Source organism: Myxocyprinus asiaticus, chromosome 37 (assembly GCF_019703515.2).
Source record: "Myxocyprinus asiaticus isolate MX2 ecotype Aquarium Trade chromosome 37, UBuf_Myxa_2, whole genome shotgun sequence".
NCBI lineage: Eukaryota > Metazoa > Chordata > Actinopteri > Cypriniformes > Catostomidae > Myxocyprinus > Myxocyprinus asiaticus.
Window position 1 is genome coordinate 27453980 of NC_059380.1, and position 21053 is coordinate 27475032.

Here is a 21053-nt window from a genome sequence, read left to right on the forward strand (position 1 = left end):
CAGTACGCAAGTATTAACACCATCAGGAAGGAGACACATTCTGTAACCTAGAGATGAACATAGTTTGGTGTGAAAAGTGCAAATCAATCCCAGAACAACAGCAAAGGACCTTGTGAAGATACTGGAGGAAACAGGTAGACAAGTATCTATATCCACAGTAAAACGAGTCCTATATCGACATAACCTGAAAGGCTGCTCAGCAAGGAAGAATCCACTGCTCCAAAACCGCCATAAAAAAGCCAGACTACAGTTTGCAAGTGCACGTGGGAACAAAGATCTTTTTGAAGAAATTTCCTCTGGTCTGATGAAACAAATATTGAACATTTTGGCCATAATGACCAGCATTATGTTTGGAGGAAAAAGGGTGAGGCTTGCAGGCCAAAGAACACCATCCCAACCGTAAAGCATGGGGGTGGCAGCATCATGTTGTGGGGGTGCTTTGAGGGACTGGTGCACTTCACAAAAGAGATGGCATCATCAAGAGGAAGGAAAATTATATGGATATATAGAAGCAACATCTCAAGATATCAGCTAGGACGTAAAAAGCTCAGTCGCAAATGGGTCTTCCAAATGGACAATGACCCCAAGCATACCTCCAAAGTTGTGGCAAAATGGCTTAAGGACAACAAAGTCAAGGTATTGGAGTGGCCATCACAAAGCCCTGACCTCAGTCCGATAGAAAATTTGTGGGCAGAACTGAAAAAGCGTGTGCAAGCAAGGAGGCCTACAAACCTGACTCAGTTACACCAGTTCTTTCTGGAGGAATGGGACAAAATTCCAGCAACTTATTGTGAGAAGCTTGTGGAAGGCTCCCCAAAAGGTTTGACCCAAGTTAAACAATTTAAAGGCAATGCTACCAAATACTAACAAATTGTATGTAAATTTCTGACCCACTGGGAATGTGATGAAAGAAATAAAAGCTGAAATAAATAATTCTCTTTACTATTATTCTGACATTTCACATTCTTAAAATAAAGTAGTTATCCTAACTGACCTAAGACAGGGAATGTTTTTTACGATTAAATGTCAGGAATTGTGAAAACTGAGTTTAAATGTATTTGGCTAAGGTGAATGTAAACTTCTGACTTCAACTGTATAATGATGAGAAATATAGTTTTGTTGCAAACGCTTGTCGCTGCATAAACCAGCTAAATGAGTTTTATTTTCATCATTGTTTTCAGGTTTTATCGTTATTCCTCATTAACAGTACTAACAGTATGTCATAAAAATGCCTACAAACTAAAATGCACAGACAAAATCTGCAAGTAAAACTGATTTTTTTTTTTTTTTTTTTTTTTTACAATAACCATTGCTTCCGCCATGATTTTTGCCCCCAACTCAGAAAGTTGAGGCTCAAAGAAAATCCTGAGTTTCCCCACACCTAATTACAACTTTGTGGTGGCATTAATTTGCTCTTAACTCATATATGATCACTTTGGCATGACATGAACGCACCATTAGCTCCTTAAATGGGTAATGATCGAAATCTCCAAAATGGTTGGTCAAGATTATGATCAAAGAACATATTTAAAATCAACAGTCAAATCTGACATCAATGATATCATACTGGTCTAGGTCTAGCTAATGCGCATGCACGTTCTAGAGTTGACTGACAGGCGATGTCTGCATCTAAATGTTATTGGCTCTTTTACCTGCAAGGCGGGACTTTCTTCATCCGACATATTGGGCGTTCTAATTTCAATTTCTCCCATTTATTTTAATACCGGTGTTCGATGTTGGGCGAAATCGTTTCTGCACCCACGCAAGCCTGTGCTGCCCATCAGCGGTCTGATCAATTACAAAATAAGAAACTTTAACAGCAGTTGCATTAAAAATACGCAGTGAAGGATTAAAATAGATTAGGTAGAATTGTTATTTAGGCCCATAGTATCCTACAAATTAAAGGACAATTTCCAACACACTCCCTTATTTATTTTTCATTATAATAGCATTTTATCTGTTATTTTAATTGTGTCTTTTTATTTAGTTATTTTATTATGCTGTATTAATTTGGTTCATTTACATGTACATATCCACTGTGCACATTTTAAAATAAAACAAATAGCATCGGCTGAAAAAACAACAACAACAACACGCTGCGTCACAGCTGGTTTCCGGTCAGCTATCTGGTTTTATCGTGTCCAGCTATTTTAGGGTAATTTAGAAGTGACCATTCACTCATTCCACAAACTATTCTAAAGACGTATATTTTGTGGTAAGCTGTTTGCGTTATAAGAGCGTGTCATTCTGTCAATTTTCATTATATAAAAGAAGCTTCATCAGCGAGGCGGATCCGACGAGTAACATCGCCGAGATCTAGTCGGGGGTATTTTCAGGATGCACAAAATCGTGGAGACAGGAACATAAATATAACATTCGTGTGCGGGATAAAACATGTCAACGAAACAAGTGACCTGCAGGTAAAGAAAAAAACACAAAAATGTCGTCATATAGCCATTTATGTGTCGCTGTATTAAAGTTAATCGGTATAGTCAAACATGCTATTGACATGAGACACAATGGTACAACAGGACTGACGCATGTCTTACTGCAAATATTCTTACATATTTATTATTTTCTTCATATATATATTTATTCAACATAGATAATTGAGCATGTATGCAATCACTGGTTAAAATCAATTAGCTTTTCATCATCTTTACATGGGCAATTCATTGTTTGTCTATCAGCTTTGTTTCCCTTGTCATGTACCAGACATGTGGTTTAATGATATGTTCTGTTCTGTATATCTGTAGATATTTCCTCCACGGTGTTTGTAGGGAGGGCAGCAGATGCATGTTCTCTCATGATCTGACCACAAGCAAACCTTCAACTATCTGTAAATACTACCAGAGAGGAGTTTGTGCCTATGGAGACAGGTGCAGGTGAGTTGCAATTTTAGGATTTTGAAAAATTGAAAACGGTGAAACATAATGACGTGAAATGTTTTTGTATTATTTCTAGTAGGGATGTGCACGAGTAATTAATTCATCGAGTACTCGTTCAACTTTAAATATCTGACTTGTAAAAACACTGCTCGTATTGCAATTTGATTTTCCTTTGTTGCCTGAGTGGGGGAAAAATTAAACTTATCTCACCTTAATCTGGCCATTACAACTCAAAGCACTGGTTGTCTCTGTGAGTGCATGAAGGAATAGTTCACCCGAAAATAAAATTCTATCGTTAAAAATGTTATTGCTTCAGAAAACTTGAATGTATGTTTCTGTGAGTGCAGATGTTTGTGATTTTTGAATCAAGATGTAGTCGTTTTTGCACATTGCAAATTTTTTCATAAGAAAAACAGGTTCAAAGGTTGAAATTCTTAAATTTCAATTAATCGGTTGCTCGCCTTTTTTTTTTTTTTTTTGAGTACTTGAAATGCCCATCCCTAATTTGTAGGTCACTAATCAGATGTAAGCAAATTTGTGACATTGATAATGTTAAGATTTCCTAATTTCCTTGCTTCCTTCCTTACCAAAGATGTATTAAATGAAAAATAAATACACAATACTAGGAGAAAAACTTAAATGTGATTCATTGGAACACTAACATTAGCCATGTCTTTATTAAATTATTTATTTTTACTTACTTTCAAAACATGCCGGTGTTATGGATCAACTGGGGATGTGCGCGTGCATGTGTATCATTTAACTTGCCTTTTCAGCAGATTAGTTCAATGTGAATTGTCAATGAGTAAAGAAAAGACATTTTGCACATTTAAAAAAAAAAAAAAAATGTTTGTATCATTATTAACCCGCTTTGTTTCAATAAATTTGATAATTTTAAGTGATTTGTTTTATTTATTTATTTATTTTTTAACGGTTGCAATTTTGTGCAATTTTGTTTTTGTGTGGAGACTGGAGAGCATGTACAAATGCCAAACTGACCAATGATAAATTATACTATGAGAAAGTTCTTCAGAAACAATTATTTCGTTTGTTTGGCAAATACATTTTTTTTTTAAAAAAAAAGCCTGTAAACTATAGACAGCACAGTTCATAATTTTCTTCTCAGTAATTCAACCATTCTCAGAAAATTCAGTAGGTTATACTGTGATTACTGGCTGTCAGATTTGGTTGAAATTTTGATAGATTTGTTTAAAACAATATAATAAATTGTGTCTGTGTTTTACAAAATAGTTTTCAGCAAAGGTACAATTGCACTTGATGAGCCAGGATTTGAACCCGGGTTGCTTAGTGATGTATCAGCATGACTGACCATTGAACGAATGATCCAATTCTAACTAGCAGATTACTTTGTTCATTTTTAATGGTAGGAAAAAGTTACTCAAACTATCATGTTTTATTAAGCCATTATTCATTATAATGAAAAAAAAAAGCAATTGAAAGGATATTATTGACACACATTAGCCTATGATGCTTTAGCAATGTCCCACGTCAACATGGGAAACCAGATGTTACCCTGTGAAACCGTTAAAATCGCTCTTAAACTGTCAAATTACGAAGATACCAACATTTTTTATAATGCGCAAAACGTCTTTTCTTTACTCTTTGACAATTCACATTGAATGAATCTGCTGAAAAGGCCATTAAAATTATTTACATGCATGCGCACATCCCCAGTTAACATGATCCCCAGTTGATCCATAACATTGGCAACATTCTCTGGATTAAATAAATTGTATTACTAAATGAGAGAAAGAAAAGGAAGGAAAAAAAAGTTAAAAAATAAATAAATTATGGAACAAAACAATAAATTACCAAAAAAAAAAAAAAAACATTATTAAATCAAATGGATCGAATTACCAAATGAAAACATAATTTTTATTATTTTTGCCTATGTAGGCCTATGTATTATCGCCCTTTCAATTATTGCCCTTTCTTTAATTTATTAATTAACCTTGCCCTTTAATTCTGTGAACGAAAAAAAGGTTGGTTGAATGACATTCTCATAATGTTCTTCACTTCTTTTATCGAGACAATATAAGACTATCAAAACTGTACGTCCAATGCTAAGTTCACTTTCCGATATACTAGCTGTTGAATCTTTTAAATCTACCACTATCTACTTGGGCTTGTGTTTGTTGAGCTTCTTCATCTACAAATGTAAATTGCATAAATTACGGCACTAAAATACATTTTAGATGGCAATCAATTAAAATCTATCTACGCTATATTAAATTGATAAGTTCAGCTGGTATTTTTGGTAGTTAAAAGCTCAATTCTATTTAATGCGGGACGCTATACAGTTGAGATGGTGATGCATTAGAATAGAATGATCATGTTGTTATTCGAAATATTTAATAGGAGAGATAGAGAGATGTATTACTGGCATTTAGATTTTCTTTCCTCATGTGAGCAGAAAGTATCGTGTTTTCTGGCACATGCCTTTCAAGATTCCACAACAAACTTTTGGTCGTGAAAATCGCCTACCCACTCTCCTGCGGACGTTCTCCTTTGCCGTCATTCATTTTCAACAATTCAGTTTTTCTTTCATTTCAATAGTTTAAACACTGCTTAACACATGGTAAATTCTTGCTGCATTATGGGCGGTTAACAGGTGTTGTGCTCATGATGAAGCGTTAGTGGAACGCTCTTGGAGCGAGAGAAAGCAATGACACTCCGATATATATATATATATATATATATATATATATATATATATATATATATATATATATAATGTAAAAAAAAATGCTCCAGGCAAAATCATGCAACTCCACTCCACTCACATACTCTGGTCTGTGCAAGTATATGCACCTGCTCTCTTCATTTGCCTGTGATGCTAATTTATCTAGGTTGCGGACAGCGCTGTTTCGTTCCACTTTTAGAGTGTTTGCCCTTTGATGTTTCTCATATGTTACAGAAAACTGTAGAGCACAATGTAAGAGAGTTGGCCAACTTTGTAGCTGGTCCAGTGTGACCTCTAACCAAATTTTCTTGCACCGGTAGGAACATTTTATTGCAGTCTGGAGCCCTGCCCAGATCCTAAGACATTTTTTAATTCAACTTATCACTTGTAAAAAATAGCTAATTTGTAAAAGATGCTAGTGAAGCATTTTCACTTGTGGTCAAAGACTTGTGAACCCAACTGTATGACTGTAGTGTTGACCAGAATTGTTGATTTAAAGCCTGCCATGTGTTTATGATAGATATGACCATATTAAACCTCCTGGCCGTGGCAGTGGTCCACCAACAGACCACCCTAACAGAGCCAGCAGTGTAGAAGCACCAGTGCCAGGACCCGGACCTCCACCAAATACCACAAAACATGTCAAAAAACCACTAGTGTTGAGGGACAAAGGTAGGCTTGTGTTTCAAATCCAAATCGTTTTAAAGAATCCAATGCTTTTTCTTTACCCAGACATTTTAAATTTATTGAATAGACATACCTTGATATATGCAATGTAACATAATATGTTGGAAATATATTATTAGTAATTAATAATAGTCATTATTATTATTATTATTAGAAAAGTTATGTTTTATTAGAAAATGTAGTATATACTGCATGCATTATTTTATTACAATTCAAATAATTTTGCAGGTTGGTATTATTAGAAATATTGTTAATACTTTTAATGAATGAATAATAATATTGATAGCTTTATAATAATAAAAAATAAAATCAAATATACAAGTTTTATCAAATATAAAAATTATTATTAATGTTGTTAAAACTAGAGGTAGACCAATATATCAGTTTTACTGATTAATCGTACCAATAGTTGCTTTTTGGAACTATCGGTATCGGCAAAAGTCTATGCCGATAGTTGACAATTTTTTCATAGTTTTTTAATTTCAAAATAAGGGTCCCTGGTGTATTTTGGGCAATTTATACTTAAAAGTACCACGTTATTTTCTCTAGTTATTATTGGGATTTTGGTTGAACAATAAACTGCATCTGGGATTTTATAAATTATTTACTCTTTGTCATAGTAAAGAATGAGTAAGAGAATTTTTTGACATTCTATAAATCTGTTTTTAAAAACTATCGGTTGATTAATTGGTTAAAGGCCTTTCCCATCACCTTAGTTATCGATATCGGTAAAATCCACTATCGTTCGACCTCTAGCTAAAAAGTCTGTGTATATGGCTTGTATGAAGTTATAGTTATGGACCTTATTTACCGTAGCACCATTTTTAAATTAGGCTTGAATGAAAATTAGGCTGTGAGGGATAGACTTAGAGGCTTTACAATGGTATCTACTGTATAAAGCTGTATAAATCTCCTAATTCACATTTTCCACAACTCATGTCTTCTGTAGTTTTTTGTATAGCCTTGTTGTCTTTCCCATCAAAAATTAAAGATGGCGCTACTGTGAATAAGGTCCATTACTGTTGCTTAGTATTAATTTGTATAATCTGCATTGAGTTAATTTGGATCTGTTTTGTCTCTGGTTTAGCTCTGGGCTGTGATAGCAGAGGTCGGGCATACAGTGGTGAAAGCGCAGAGGTTGGGGTGTGCTGGGACTACAGGGACAACAACGCTAGCAGCAAACCTCATACTTACCTGGATGCCATCCGCTCCGGGCTCGAGAGTTCAGCCACAGCCAGCCCTTATCCAGACATGGGTCAACAGTCTCAGCTGTGCCCTTACATGGCAGCAGGCCAGTGTCACTATGGCGACCGCTGCCCATATCTCCATGGTGATATGTGCGAAATATGTCGACTACAAGTTTTGCATCCACATGACCCCGAACAAAGGGCAGCACATGAAAAGGTGATTGCACCTTTAGCTACGTTACACTGTTCACTGTAAAAATCACATTCATTTTTTCCCAAGACAGATCTTACCATAGCTCTGACGTTGTTAAATGATGATATACAGTATGCTTGTAGAAGCCTCAAGGTAGAGGTCTGCATGGGAATTGTTTTTTCCATCTTGCTTCCGCAAGTTTCTATCCTCTACCTCAAGGTCTGTGTGATTTCAACTTCTTTCTAAAAAAAATAGTATTTAATTGATACATTTCTAGTGAAGAACTACACTATCCACAATCTTGAAGAGAGACCCACCAATCAGAGTACTGCTGCCTTTAAGTGCACCTGGGAAGCTCCTACATCAGAGATGGGCATTCGTTATTACGACAAGTCATGCATACAAGTCTGAAACAAAATACAGAAGAAGCCAAATTAAAACAAATACAGAATGAAGAAAGGTAAAAGCTCTTTCTGTTGTACCAGTAAATAAGCATAAGTAAATACAATTGCAGCACTTTTACACAAACTATATGATTTCTATTTCTATCTAGCAAATTATAAATTAATTTGCATTTAACAATTTGTGGAGGGTGAGTCATAGCTTTATATTAGTTGATTGTATTATCTCTCTTATATAACAAATTAAAGCCCTGAAGTTGAAATAATTTTGCTATATATAGCTGTGCTCAAAAGTTTGCATACCCTGGCAGAAATTTGTGAAATTTTGGCATTGATTTTGAAAATATGACTGATCATGCAAAAATATTTAAGGATAGTGATCATATGAAGCCATTTATTATCACATAGTTGTTTGGCTCCTTTTTAAATCATAATGGTAACAGAAATCACCCAAATGGCCCTGATCAAAAGTTTACATACCCTTGAATGTTTGGCCTTGTTACAGACACACAAGGTGACACACACAGGTTTAAATGGCAATTAAAGGTTAATTTCTCACAACTGTGGCTTTTTAAATTGCAATTAGTTTCTGTGTATAAATAGCCAATGAGTTTGTTAGCTCTCATGCGGATGCACTGAGCAGGCTAGATACTGAGCCTTGGGGAGCAGAAAAGAACTGTCAAAAGACCTGCGTAACAAGGTAATGGAACTTTATAAAGATGGAAAAGGATATAAAAAGAAATCCAAAGCCTTGAAAATGTCAGTCAGTACTGTTCAATCACTTATTAAGAAGTGGAAAATTCGGGGATCTCTTGATACCAAGCCAAGGTCAGGTAGACCAAGAAAGATTTCAGCCACAACTGCCAGAAGAATTGTTCAGGATACAAAGCAAAACCCACAGGTAACCTCAGGAGAAATACAGGCTGCTCTGGAAAAAGACAGTGTGGTTGTTTCAAGGAGCACAATACGACGATACTTGAACAAAAATGAGCTGCATGGTCGAGTTGCCAGAAAGAAGCCAATGCCACAAAAAAGCCCGGTTACAACATGCCCGACAACACCTTGACATGCCTCACAGATTCTGGCACAATGTAATTTGGAGTGACGAGACCAAAATAGAGCTTTATGGTCACAACCATAAGCACTATGTTTGGAGAGGGGTCATTAAGTATTGTGCTCCTTGAAACAACCACACCGTCTTTTTCCAGACCAGCCTGTATTTCTCCTGAGGTTACCTGTGGCTTTTTCTTTGTATCCTGAAGATGCTGCGATACCGCCTGCCTGATGGTAGCAGTGAGAGCAGCCCATGGCTTTAGTGGCTGGAGTCTCTGATGATCCTCCGAGCTTTTTTCACACACCGCCTGGTATATATGTCCTGGAGTGAAGGAAGCTCACCTCCGATGATGTGTCTGGCAGTTCGCACCACCCTTTGCAGGGTTTTGCGGTTGTGGGCGGTGCTATTGCTGTACCAGGCAGTGATGCAGCCAGTCAGGATGCTCTCTACAGTGCTGGTGTAGAACCACGTGAGGATGTGGCGGTTCATTCCAAACTTCCTCAGCCATCTCAGGAAGAAGAGGCGCTGATGAGCCTTCACAACGGCCTCAGTGTGGACAGACCATGTGAGTTCCTCAGTGATGTGGACACCGAGGAACTTGAAGCTGCTGACTCTCTCCACCGGTGCTCCATTGATGGTGATGGGACTGTGTTCTCTGTCTTTTCTCCTGAAGTCCACCACAAGCTCCTTTGTCTTGCTGACGTTGAGGGAGAGGTTGTGCTCCTGACACCAGCGTGTCAGAGTGAGCACCTCCTCTCTGTAGGCCTTTTCATCATTGTCAGTGATCAGAACTACCACCGTCGTATCAGCAAACTTAATGATGGCATTGGAGCTATGTGTTGCCATGCAGTCATGTGTGTACAGGGAATACAGGAGTGGGCTGAGAACATTGTGTTCTACAAGATATCCAAGTATTGGTCATATTGCCAACAATTTTTTAGATCCAACACCTGCCGCAGACATGCATCCCCATACCAATATGTTTCACCTGACATGCTTAACGGTGCCACTCATGCATTTGATATAAAAACGTTCCCCTCATCTCCTACGAACATACTTGACACCATCCAATGCGAGCATGTTGAATTTTGATTTGTCGGACCACAGAATACAGCTCCAATCTTCCGCACTCCAATACTTATGTTCTTTGGCAAAGGCAAGACGTTTTAAGACAGAACTAATAAATGGTTTCTTTACTGCTACAAAACCTCTCAATCCAGCCTCTTGTAGCCATCGTCTTGCAGTGTGAGATGAAATTGGAGGTTCCTCACCATTGCACGTCTCTTCCAGAACTTTGGAAGATGTTTTGAAGCAGTCACACATTGAGGTGATTTTCATTCTCCTGTCAAAATGCTCGCTAGTCTTCCTTGGCCGGCCACATCGCTTTACATTCTGCTTGGTACCGGCCTCACGGTGCTTTGCAATAATTCTGCGGACAGTGCAGCCATTCAAATCCATCACACGGGCAGTATCCGAAGCTGATTGACCAGATTTAGCCATTTTGACAATAGCCTCTTTGGTTGCAGAGGACAGCTCCTTCCTCTTTGCCATTTTCACCAAAACCCACAAATTAACATCTAATTATATAGCCAACACCTTAATTGACACACCTGTAGCAATTGTAGGGTGGGAATAATGAGTGCAAACTTTGTATGACAGATTGGCCAAAAATGATGTCCACGCAGTTTCATTGCTTCATGACAAATAAAATAATTGAAACGTGGAGCGCGTACATTCATTTTACACTTTAAGCACAACTACAACATGCATACAAAATCTTTAATACATTTTTAATAATGTGTTTGAATAAAGGCCAAAGATGTCAGTTTTCCTAGGTTGGACACCACTTTTGGCCTGTGTGTGTGTGTGTGTGTGTGTGTGTGTATATATATATATATATATAGTGTGTATATATATGTGTATATATATATATATATATAATATAATATAATATATATTTTATACACACACACTGGTGGCTAAAAGTTTGGAATAATGTGCAGATTTTGCTGTTTCGGAAGGTAATTGGTACTTTAATTCACCAAAGTGGCATTCAACTGATCACAAAGTATAGTCAGGACATTACTGATGTAAAAAAACAGCACCATTACTATTTGAAAAAAGTAATTTTTGATCAAATCTAGACAGGCCCCATTTCCAGCAGCCATCAATCCAACACCTTATCCTTGAGTAATCATGCTAAATTGCTACGTTGGTACTAGAAAATAACTTGCCATTATATTAAAACACAGCTTAAAACTATTTGGTTCATTAAATGAAGCTTAACATTGACTTTGTGTTTGTTTTTGAGTTGCCACAGTATGAAATAGACTGGCATGTCTTAAGGTCAATATTATGTCAAAAATGGCAAAAAAGAAAATGCTTTCTCTAGAAACTAGTCAGTCAATCACTGTTTTGAGGAATGAAGGCTATACAATTCTTGAAATTGCCAAAAAAGCTGAAGATTTCATAAAGTGTACACTACAGTCTTCAAAGACAAAGGACAACTGGCTCTAACAAGGATAGAAAGAGATGTGGAAGGCCCAGATACAACTAAACAAGAGGATAAGTACATCAGAGTCTCTAGTTTGAGAAATAGACGCCTCACATGTCTTCAGCTGACAGCTTCATTGAACTCTACCCGCTCAACACCAGTTTCATGTACAACAGTAAAGAGAAGACTCAGGGGTGCAGGCCTTATGGGAAGAATTTCAAAGAAAAAGCCACTTTTGAAACAGAAAATACAAAAAGGAAAAGGTTAGAGTGGGCATAGAAACAGACATTGGACAACAGATAATTGGAAAAGAGTGTTATGGATCTTAACCCCATTGAGCTTTTGTGGGATCAGCTAGACTGTAAGGTGTGTGAGAAATGACCGACAAGACAGCCACATCTATGGCAAGTGCTACAGGAAGCGTGGGGTGCAATGTCACTTGAGGATCTGGACAAACTGACAACTAGCATGCCAAAGATCTGCAAAGCTGTCATTGCTGCGCGTGGATGATTTTTTGATGAGAACTCTTTGAAGTAGTTTAAGAAGTTCTGAAAAATGTTTTCAAATTGTAATAGAAAATTTTCATGCTATTAATGTCCTGACTATACATTGTGATCAGTTGAATGCCACTTTGGTGAACAAAAGTACCAATCTCTTTCCATAAGACCAAAATCTGTATATTATTCCAAACTTTTGGCCGCCAATGTATATATTTATATATTTATTTTAATTCATGTCGACACACCACTTCCAATGTCACAACTCGGATATCGTCTAGAATTCCAAGTTCCCCACTTGTAAATATGACTTTGCTTGGTCATTCATGTGCTTGGAACTTTTACGATTATGTTTTTGACTCCACTTGAATGTCGCATAACTGTTACCACCTTTTAAATGGAATTTGTACAAAAAAAAATCTCTGAAGCAACTGCCTACTCACATAAAGCATTTTGTATGGCATTATCAAGTGAGTCTCCATACACTCGAACTACTTATGTATTTTGTATATATTTAAATATTTTGAAATAAACTTCAGATATATGTTTTTTTATACTCAGTGACAATAGTCAATAGTTTTGTTGCACCATAATTTTTTTATTCAGTTATGTCATTCACAGTGCTTCATGGAAAGAGCTGTTCATTCCCTCATAAAATATGTGAAGTACACAGTCTTGTACCTTTGTCTTTTTTCAAAATCCAAGTTTATAATGTTTACAACGTATTGGAGTTTGTTTGGTTCATGTCAAAGAACTCTTTATTGAAGAATTATTTGAAATCCCATTGGGGGAAAATGAATGGGAAAATTACTTGAAACAGTGGGCTTTCTAACTCTTATTGTGTCACATCTCACATGATAATAATGCTGTCTGGTCTCAGATGTGTATGGTGGCGTTTGAGATGGACATGGAAAAAGCATTTGCTGTGCAGCAGAGTCAGGATAAGGTGTGCAGTATCTGTATGGAGGTGGTGTATGAGAAAGTATCTCCATCTGAGCGACGGTTCGGCATCCTGTCCAGCTGTTGTCACACGTACTGCTTGAGCTGCATCCGTCAGTGGCGCTGTGTCGAGCAGTTCAAGAACCAGATCAGAAAGTAAGTCGCCTGATCAAAAAAACACTGATATTAGCTTTAGTTTCCAGAACATAGGCATACTGGAAAATGAAATAATGTGAGATCATTGTGTGCAGGTCTTGTCCTCAGTGTCGTGTGGTATCTGAGTTTGTCATACCCAGTATGTACTGGGTGGAAGACCAGGAAGAGAAGAACAGACTCATTGAGGAGTTCAAGTCTGGAGTCAGGTGTGTTTTACATGGTTTTCCAGTTTAGAAGCAACTATTAACCCTCAAGTTCTGTTCATGCTGGGCTAACACTTGAACTGTTTGCAGTTAAAATTGTCTTTGTGTAACACCTTTTTTTCCAAAACATAATATAACACTTTTTTTTTTTTTTTTTTTTTTTACACATTTTGTACTTTTTTTACACCTCTTAACTAACTTCTTGCATAGCTGTCATCACATTTCTTTTTATTGTTGTTATTATTTATTTATTTTCTTTTTTTATTTTTTTTTTTATTTTTTATTTTTTTATTTTGGTGGTCTTTATGGATTTAGCCCTCAGTGAGCTCAAATTCATTCAATTATTATATAAAATAAGCATATTATTTGTTACCTTCACTTCTGTAAAAAGCCAACTTTTTAATATTTAGGAAAAGACTAATATGTGTCATACATTAGGAGCATCTGCTGCTATCTGCTGGAAAAAAAAAATATAATAATTTTAGCAATGACAAGCATAGCCTATAGATGGCCTCAGTGCTCCCCTTATTCTTGCTATCTGTAACTCAATGCTGTAACTTAATTTCTAGATATAATCACAAGTCATGCATTTGGATTTATATTTAGACATTATACAAGAGTATTATTTCTCAAAGTTTAGGTATTTTTTATTTGTTTTTATTCTACCGATTATTATTATTATTATTATTATTATTATTATTATTATTATTATTATTTATTTTATTTTATTTTATTTTTATTTTATTTTTTTTACGTTTTTTTAATTAGTTTTTTTTTATAACAAGTGTTTTTATAATAAAAAGATGTAGTTTATTTTCTGGGAGGGTATATGTTTACCCACATGTCTGAACCACAGTAGATGCAGACATGTAGTTCTGTAATTGTGTGTGTGTTGTGAAATGTGCATGTGTTCGGTATTGTGGCTGTCACAGTCTAGCCCGTTCATTGCCATTCATTTCTCTCTGTCTTTGTGTGTGTTTGTGTGTGTGGGTGGGCATAGGTGTGGGTTAGGGCTGCACAGTTAATAAAAAAAAAAATAAAAATGGAAACCGCGATGTGACCTTGTGCGATTATTAAACCACAAAGGGCTGCGATTTAATTAAAAATTAAATGGTCTGCTCGCTTCAAAGTTAATGTGCGCTGCTCTGTCCTGTCTGTGTTATGTTAGTGCATTAATACAGTGTTTTCAGAGTGGTTCTGTGCTTCACAACTCCATCCCGTGCCTTTGCTCAACATTGGGCCTTAACACTTACATGGTTTAATCATTTTAAACCACGATTTGCACTGCACACAAAAACTAATATTGCCATTTATTCATGCTGTTCAGCCAGAGGGGAACTGGCCCCCACAGTGAGCCTGGTTTCTCCCAAGGTTATGTTTCTCCATTAATCAACATCTTATGGAGTTTTGTGTTCCTTGCCACAATCGCCTTCGGCTTGCTCTTTGGTGGTCTAAATATAATTATTATTTACTTATATATTTGATTATTTATTTTTATACACAATTTACAAACAAATTTTTATCAAACTACACAATGATGACTCTAAGACTTTATAGATATTACAGTTTCATTTTGTGTTAATGCATGATTTTCTGTAAAGCTGCTTTGAAATAAAAATGACTTGACTCGTCTTGACTCGTGCTCAGAGTAACAGATATGCTCCGAGTTTGGTTTCGTTTGCTTTTCTTACGTGCGCTGAGCGCATTTTTATATTAAGCCAGGTGTGGTCATTATGTCAGTCACAAGACCACCATTGGTTTATCTTGATAACAGGCCAAAAGGAAAAAGAGGATAGAGATGGAAACAACAAAATAACGAAAATGTAAAGGACAGACTTTATTTCCTCGCTTCTGCAAGCATGTGCTATTTGACAGACAGGTTGCTTGTGTACAGTATGTGCACTTAATGCGCGTGTGCTCCAAGAGCGCTTGTGATAATGCGGATACGTGCCTAAAAGATCAAATACGCTTCAAAATTCTGCCGAAATGGCCATCTTGGCGAGGTATTAATGTAAACACAGTTAGGTATGTCAAGTGAATGTTAACAGTGGGACAAAAAAGCTGATTCGTATCAAAAAACTGACTTAAAGTATAAATGTAACATAATAGACCTGCGGCTTTCTAGTATGTCCTTATAACACTAATCAAACAATATAGGAAACAACACAATTACACACTGCTCTTGACTTAATAGCTTGTTTAGTAGCTTTAAAAAGTATTAATCTATTATAATCATACAGTGAAAACCAGTAGTAGTTTGTCACATTTCATTTCATTCTGAACGTTTATTTGAATACTTGATACTGCTGTTAAAAACTTTTAAAGCTTTTGCTTAATTTTTTATTTATTTTTAATTTGTTTCTATTCATTGCTTTTATTTTGTTTATTTGTTCTTATTTTATTACAGACTATTTACTTATCCTGAATAATTAATTGGAAACTTTAAACAGTATTTACATAATTAGTATTAGTTACAACAACAAATTAGTATTATTATAAATTAGTATCGAGAGTCTTCAAAATTTACTACTAAACTACTAAAATGTTGGTATCAAGACAACACTTCTTACACATATATTGTGCATGGCAGAACTTGCTATAATAATATGTTGAAAAAGTAGATCTCATTCCCTAAGTGTGAGCACCTGTCCAGATTCACTTTAATTTCACTTTTGCATAATTCCAAATATGTTTGTCTGCTACATGTTAACATACAAATAAAACACCTCATCGGGCAGGGAGATGTTAAAATGAGGAGCATGTTATATAGCTGTTGTGAATTTAAATCGGTCAAAAATGGCTGAACAGAACTTGAGGGTTAAACCATTGTTTTGTTACCAGATTTACTAATATGCTCAGACAAGAAGCATCCAAATGTCTTCAGTTGACTTTAAAGAGTAGCTGCACAGCAACACCTAAATAAATAGAATATCAAAGGTTGAACTTCTGATGGAGTCCTTCTCATAGTGCTGTGTGTTAGCAGCCTTTGATCTACCTTTGATCTACACTAAAACCAATAGATAGGAGCATTAGATGTTATAATTTCGTCCATATATTTACATTTATATATTAGGTTTAGATATAGGTTTATATATACAGTATATATTTATGATGTAGGTTGTAGTATAAAATGTATTAGGCAAAGTCTGTATTTTAGGTGCTGTAACTGTTCACCGTTTCTTTTTAACCATTTTTAATCACCATTTAGCTTTTTTTGCAGTTCAAATAGGCCTGTGGTGTGACAAATGCATTTTTTGAAAGTACAAATATTCTGTGTAGCTGCTTAAAGGAATTAATCAATGCTCAATGACAGCATTTGTGGCATAAAATTTATTAGCACTTTTTTTTGGTAAAAAAATAAAATAAAAATTTGCTGTTACAGTAAGGCACTTACTGTAAATAGGGCCAGTCCACAAACGTCAAAATACACACTGTTTGAAAACTGTAGCCACAAGACATTATTCGTATTAACATGATTTTAGTGTGGTGATATTCAAAATTACTATTTTGTTGTCATGATGAATTAATGCCAGTTCACCTTGTAATCTGGTACATGGCGTTACACCAGTAAATAAAATAAATTATTTTATGTCTTTGGCTATACTTTTGAAAAGGTGTGCATTTTAATATTTTTGGACTGGCCCCATTCCCTTCCATTGTAAGTGCCTTACACCATGTGTACACCGGACACGAGTGGCATGACACATCGCGTCAAAAGCAAATCACTCTCATTACATTCAGTGATGCTGTCTATACTGGATCCATCCATCGCACCACCTCGCATCTACAGTAAACAGATGCCTTGTTCTATTTCTGATGCATTGCATGCGCTTGGCATTACAGCTCACAACTGATTGATTTGCATAGAACGTTCGCATCTACGCGTCCAGTGAAAACAATCTCAAGCCGTTGCAGTGCAATGCAACATTGCGTCCGGTATCTGTAACAGTCGTTTTGACTTTTTTTTTTTTGTTTTGTTTTTTTTGTTTTTTTTTTATACATTATGCATTAGGCATTATACATTATGCCACAAATGTGTTCGATTGAGCTTAACATTCCTTTAATGAAGAAAAAACTGCATGTGTAATAATTATCCAAGTATTAGAAAAATGTTGTCCCACATTGCAGTATTATGTCAAAAAGCCAGCTATTCTTTGGAAAGTTTTTCAAGAATGTAATGGAATATGTTTCGTAATCCAGTAATTGAAATCTGTATGTATCTTGCAGTAAGAAGCCGTGTAAATACTTTGATCAGGGCAGAGGCACATGCCCATTTGGAGGAAAGTGTTTTTACATGCATGCCTACGCTGATGGGGCACGAGCAGAGCCTGACAAACCTCGCAAACAACTCAGCGCAGAAGGCAACGTTCGGGTAAAAAAAGCACGCACACCATACACATACTGTACACATGGATTTATTACACAGCTCCCTGGAATACTTGATTCTGATTGGTCAGTCGTGGCATTCTGCGGTTAGATATTTTGTGTATAATGACATTTAAACTGTATAATAAAATATTAAGCCACGATAGGCCTTGTGTTACACACCTGTTAAAGGTGTGTTTTTACTACAGGGTAAGGGGTGTAATGCGAAGATGCTATGCAAAGCCGTATTCTATGTTACCATAAGTATATGTCCTTTGGTTTTTCAGTTTCTTAACTCAGTGCGTCTATGGGACTTCATTAATGAGCGTGAGCATCGTGGGGTGCCAGGGTATGAAGATGAGGTCAATGAACTGGGTGAACTCTTCATGCAGCTCTCAGGGGCCGGAGATGAGAGCTCCACCTCTGCATCTCATTGATCACATGATACACACATACACCTCGTTCATGTCTTAGGTACCTGGTAAAATATCTGGACAATAAAAAATGTATTAGCAGGCAAGCGTTTCATGTTTACATTTGAGATTATTTCCTCAGAAGACATTTTATCAAGTGGTGCGTTTTTGTGCAAAAACATATACTACATCTGTATGAGATACTATATAAAACAGCTGTATCGTGTGTAGGCTGCTATATTCTCTTCACCTGCATTGGGATGTTGCCAGATTGAACTGATTTTTTTAATGTAATGCCCGAAGAGGAATGTATCCTAAAAGAGAAATCTCTGGCACATTTTAAATGCACTCAATTTGTGTATGAAGTGTAATAAAGAAATATTGTTCAAGAAAATAATTGTTGCACTTAGTTCAGATAACATACTAACTTTGTTACTTTTGGGCGTCATGCAATATTCCTGTGGTTAAAAAAAAGAGAAAATAACTTTTGTAACCATTCATTCTTTACCAGGGATTGGCTATATCTATATTTTTAGGATCATTTGGATATAGATACTTCATTTTGGACTGATAGAAGACTTTCACTCATCTGGTTTACTCTTGAATCTGATCTGGTATGGGTCAATATATATTCTGTTCTATGAATTGTATTGTTGAGTTACACTGGAAAAAGTGTAATAAATAGTGAGTGTATGACTGAGTGGTCTGTGCTGTCTTCGAATATGTAGTACGTACTCTAATAGATGATTGTGTTGCACATTACTGTCAAAAATTGGTTCAGGAATGGATTAGAATTGAATTGTAATGAAATTAAATGTATTTAAATGTTTTAAGACTCTTTCAAATACTCCTGAAATGGTACTTTCAGAGCTAGAGACAACTTTTATATGCTAGAGGGCGCTTTCCACGAATAGGGTACGAAATCAGGCAGCGCTACTCAACACATGGCCCTCAAGTATAAGTGATTTAATAAAAAATAAAAAAATGTATATGCGTACTTCAATGCCATTTAAATAAATGCTGTCTGAAAGTTTGCTCCATTGGCCATCCTAGGTGCCACCCAAAAATCTGCACTATGATTGGCCAGCTCCAGAGTCGGAGGTGGGCATTCAATACCGCCAGACAGAACCTAGTTGGTTAAAAACGGTTCGTGAACTGAAACAGTGGCAAGAAATGGCAGGTAATTAGATGGGCTTGCGGGACACAGTACAGTCATCCGAAATGAAATATGGCTTGAACGCGCAATATAAGTTGTGCAGCATTTAATATCCGCGTGAACGCGATCACTGAAGCGCACCCGTGAAGCGGGCTTGATAAAGTCAGGTGAGGGAGCATTTCAATAAACAACGGTTCTATTCACTCCAAACACCAAACATTACAACGAGCACTATAAGTGAAGAGACCAGTACTCTCAAAAATCCCTTTTCTGCCCTGCCAGCTAAACAAAAACGACAATGCAGTAAACTAATTCTTCATATTTCATCTTCTTATTCTGTCTAAAACCCGTTTTGGGGTGTGTATAACATCTGCGTGCATCATACTGTAATCCGTTTGTTAAATATGAGGATATCTTGTTTACGTGCAACTATCTGCCTAAAACCCGACAGCTGCAAGTGTTTTAATAACCATAAGATACAATTCCATATTTCAGCAGGATCATAATCATATTTTGGAGTCAACGAAATTAATAGGCCTCTCAGTTTTTCAATTTGCAGAAATGTGCTTCATAGCTTTTATTTCTTTTCATAATGTAATGCATTCATCCTTAATCCATCGCCTCTTAAGAAGCAAGAGTTCAGTTCAAGTTTTTGATATCACAACAGGAAAACAGTTTTAATGTCAAATAAAAGTAAGTAGGCAAAATGCATTAACTACGCAAAAACATTTTACAGCATTGTTTAATTAAATAATCCTATTACATTTGGCAGTCCCAGTATAAGGTAGTGAAATCCAGGACAGTGTGTAGCCTTGGTCTATGATAAGAAATATCTTTAATATATTCTTTGTCACGAAACAAAACAATATCCTATTTGATAGTATTTACATCATGCCATTGTATTTTCATCTCTCCAAAACTGCACAGAACTACCGTGTGTTCAACGAGGAGAATGCGCTGTTCTTAAAGAGACAGTAACCATGTTTTAAGAGACGCTTACATTTAGTCGTTTAGCAGAGATTTTATTCAAAGTGACTCACAAATGAGAAAGAGACACAACATACATAAAATTATATTGAAATCAATTATGTGCATTGTTTAAGTATAGGACACTTGATGGTTTTAATTAAAGAGTTCTGTGTGTTTTGCAGTGTTAATATTTAATTTTAAAGGTGCAATATGTTACAATTTTCATGTAATAATCGCCTTTTTTTGCCAATGTGTGAACGGTTTGTAATGCAACTTAAAAAATGAGCCCTTCCTGGACTTCCTAGTTTGCCTATTAAAGCCTGTAGACTGATTTTCATATGAAGGGAGCGGGCCGTTTTTGCCGGGAAAATCCAAAGGATGTGACGTTTATGCACGCTTCCGAGAGCCTTGCCTCGGTAATGGCTTCTCTTCCGCTATTCAACTGCGACAACAAACTGCAACACTAGGTAACATTATCTTAGAGATGGAATCCAGCAAAGGGCCAGCTCCCAGCACAACACTGACTCCTACACAAACAAACAAAAAAAAAAAACATTTATCTATTGAATCCTGTCTGGCTAAGCGGGAACGTGATCATGGTCGAGCGAAAACTAGAGTGAACATTGGCAGGGCATTTGATTCCTGGAGGGACCTTCGTTTGGTTTTGGGGATCAAAACTGTCCCTGAATTGGCGTTCTTCTTATTGGACAGGTAAGCTTACAAAACTGCAAAGCATGTGAAATATAG

At 36.3% G+C, this 21053-nt stretch overlaps 1 protein-coding gene across 1 annotated transcript; it reads left to right on the forward strand.

The window, feature by feature from the left end:
* Positions 1-1936: 1936 nt before the first annotated feature.
* LOC127427736 (E3 ubiquitin-protein ligase makorin-2-like) lies at positions 1937-18882 on the forward strand. Its single transcript, XM_051675526.1, has 8 exons — positions 1937-2420; positions 2757-2885; positions 6113-6264; positions 7367-7683; positions 12986-13200; positions 13296-13406; positions 17631-17775; positions 18056-18882. The coding sequence occupies exons 1-8, from the start codon at positions 2395-2397 to the stop codon at positions 18203-18205; spliced, it is 1245 nt and encodes a 414-aa protein (XP_051531486.1). The 5' UTR covers positions 1937-2394; the 3' UTR covers positions 18206-18882.
* Positions 18883-21053: the final 2171 nt, after the last annotated feature.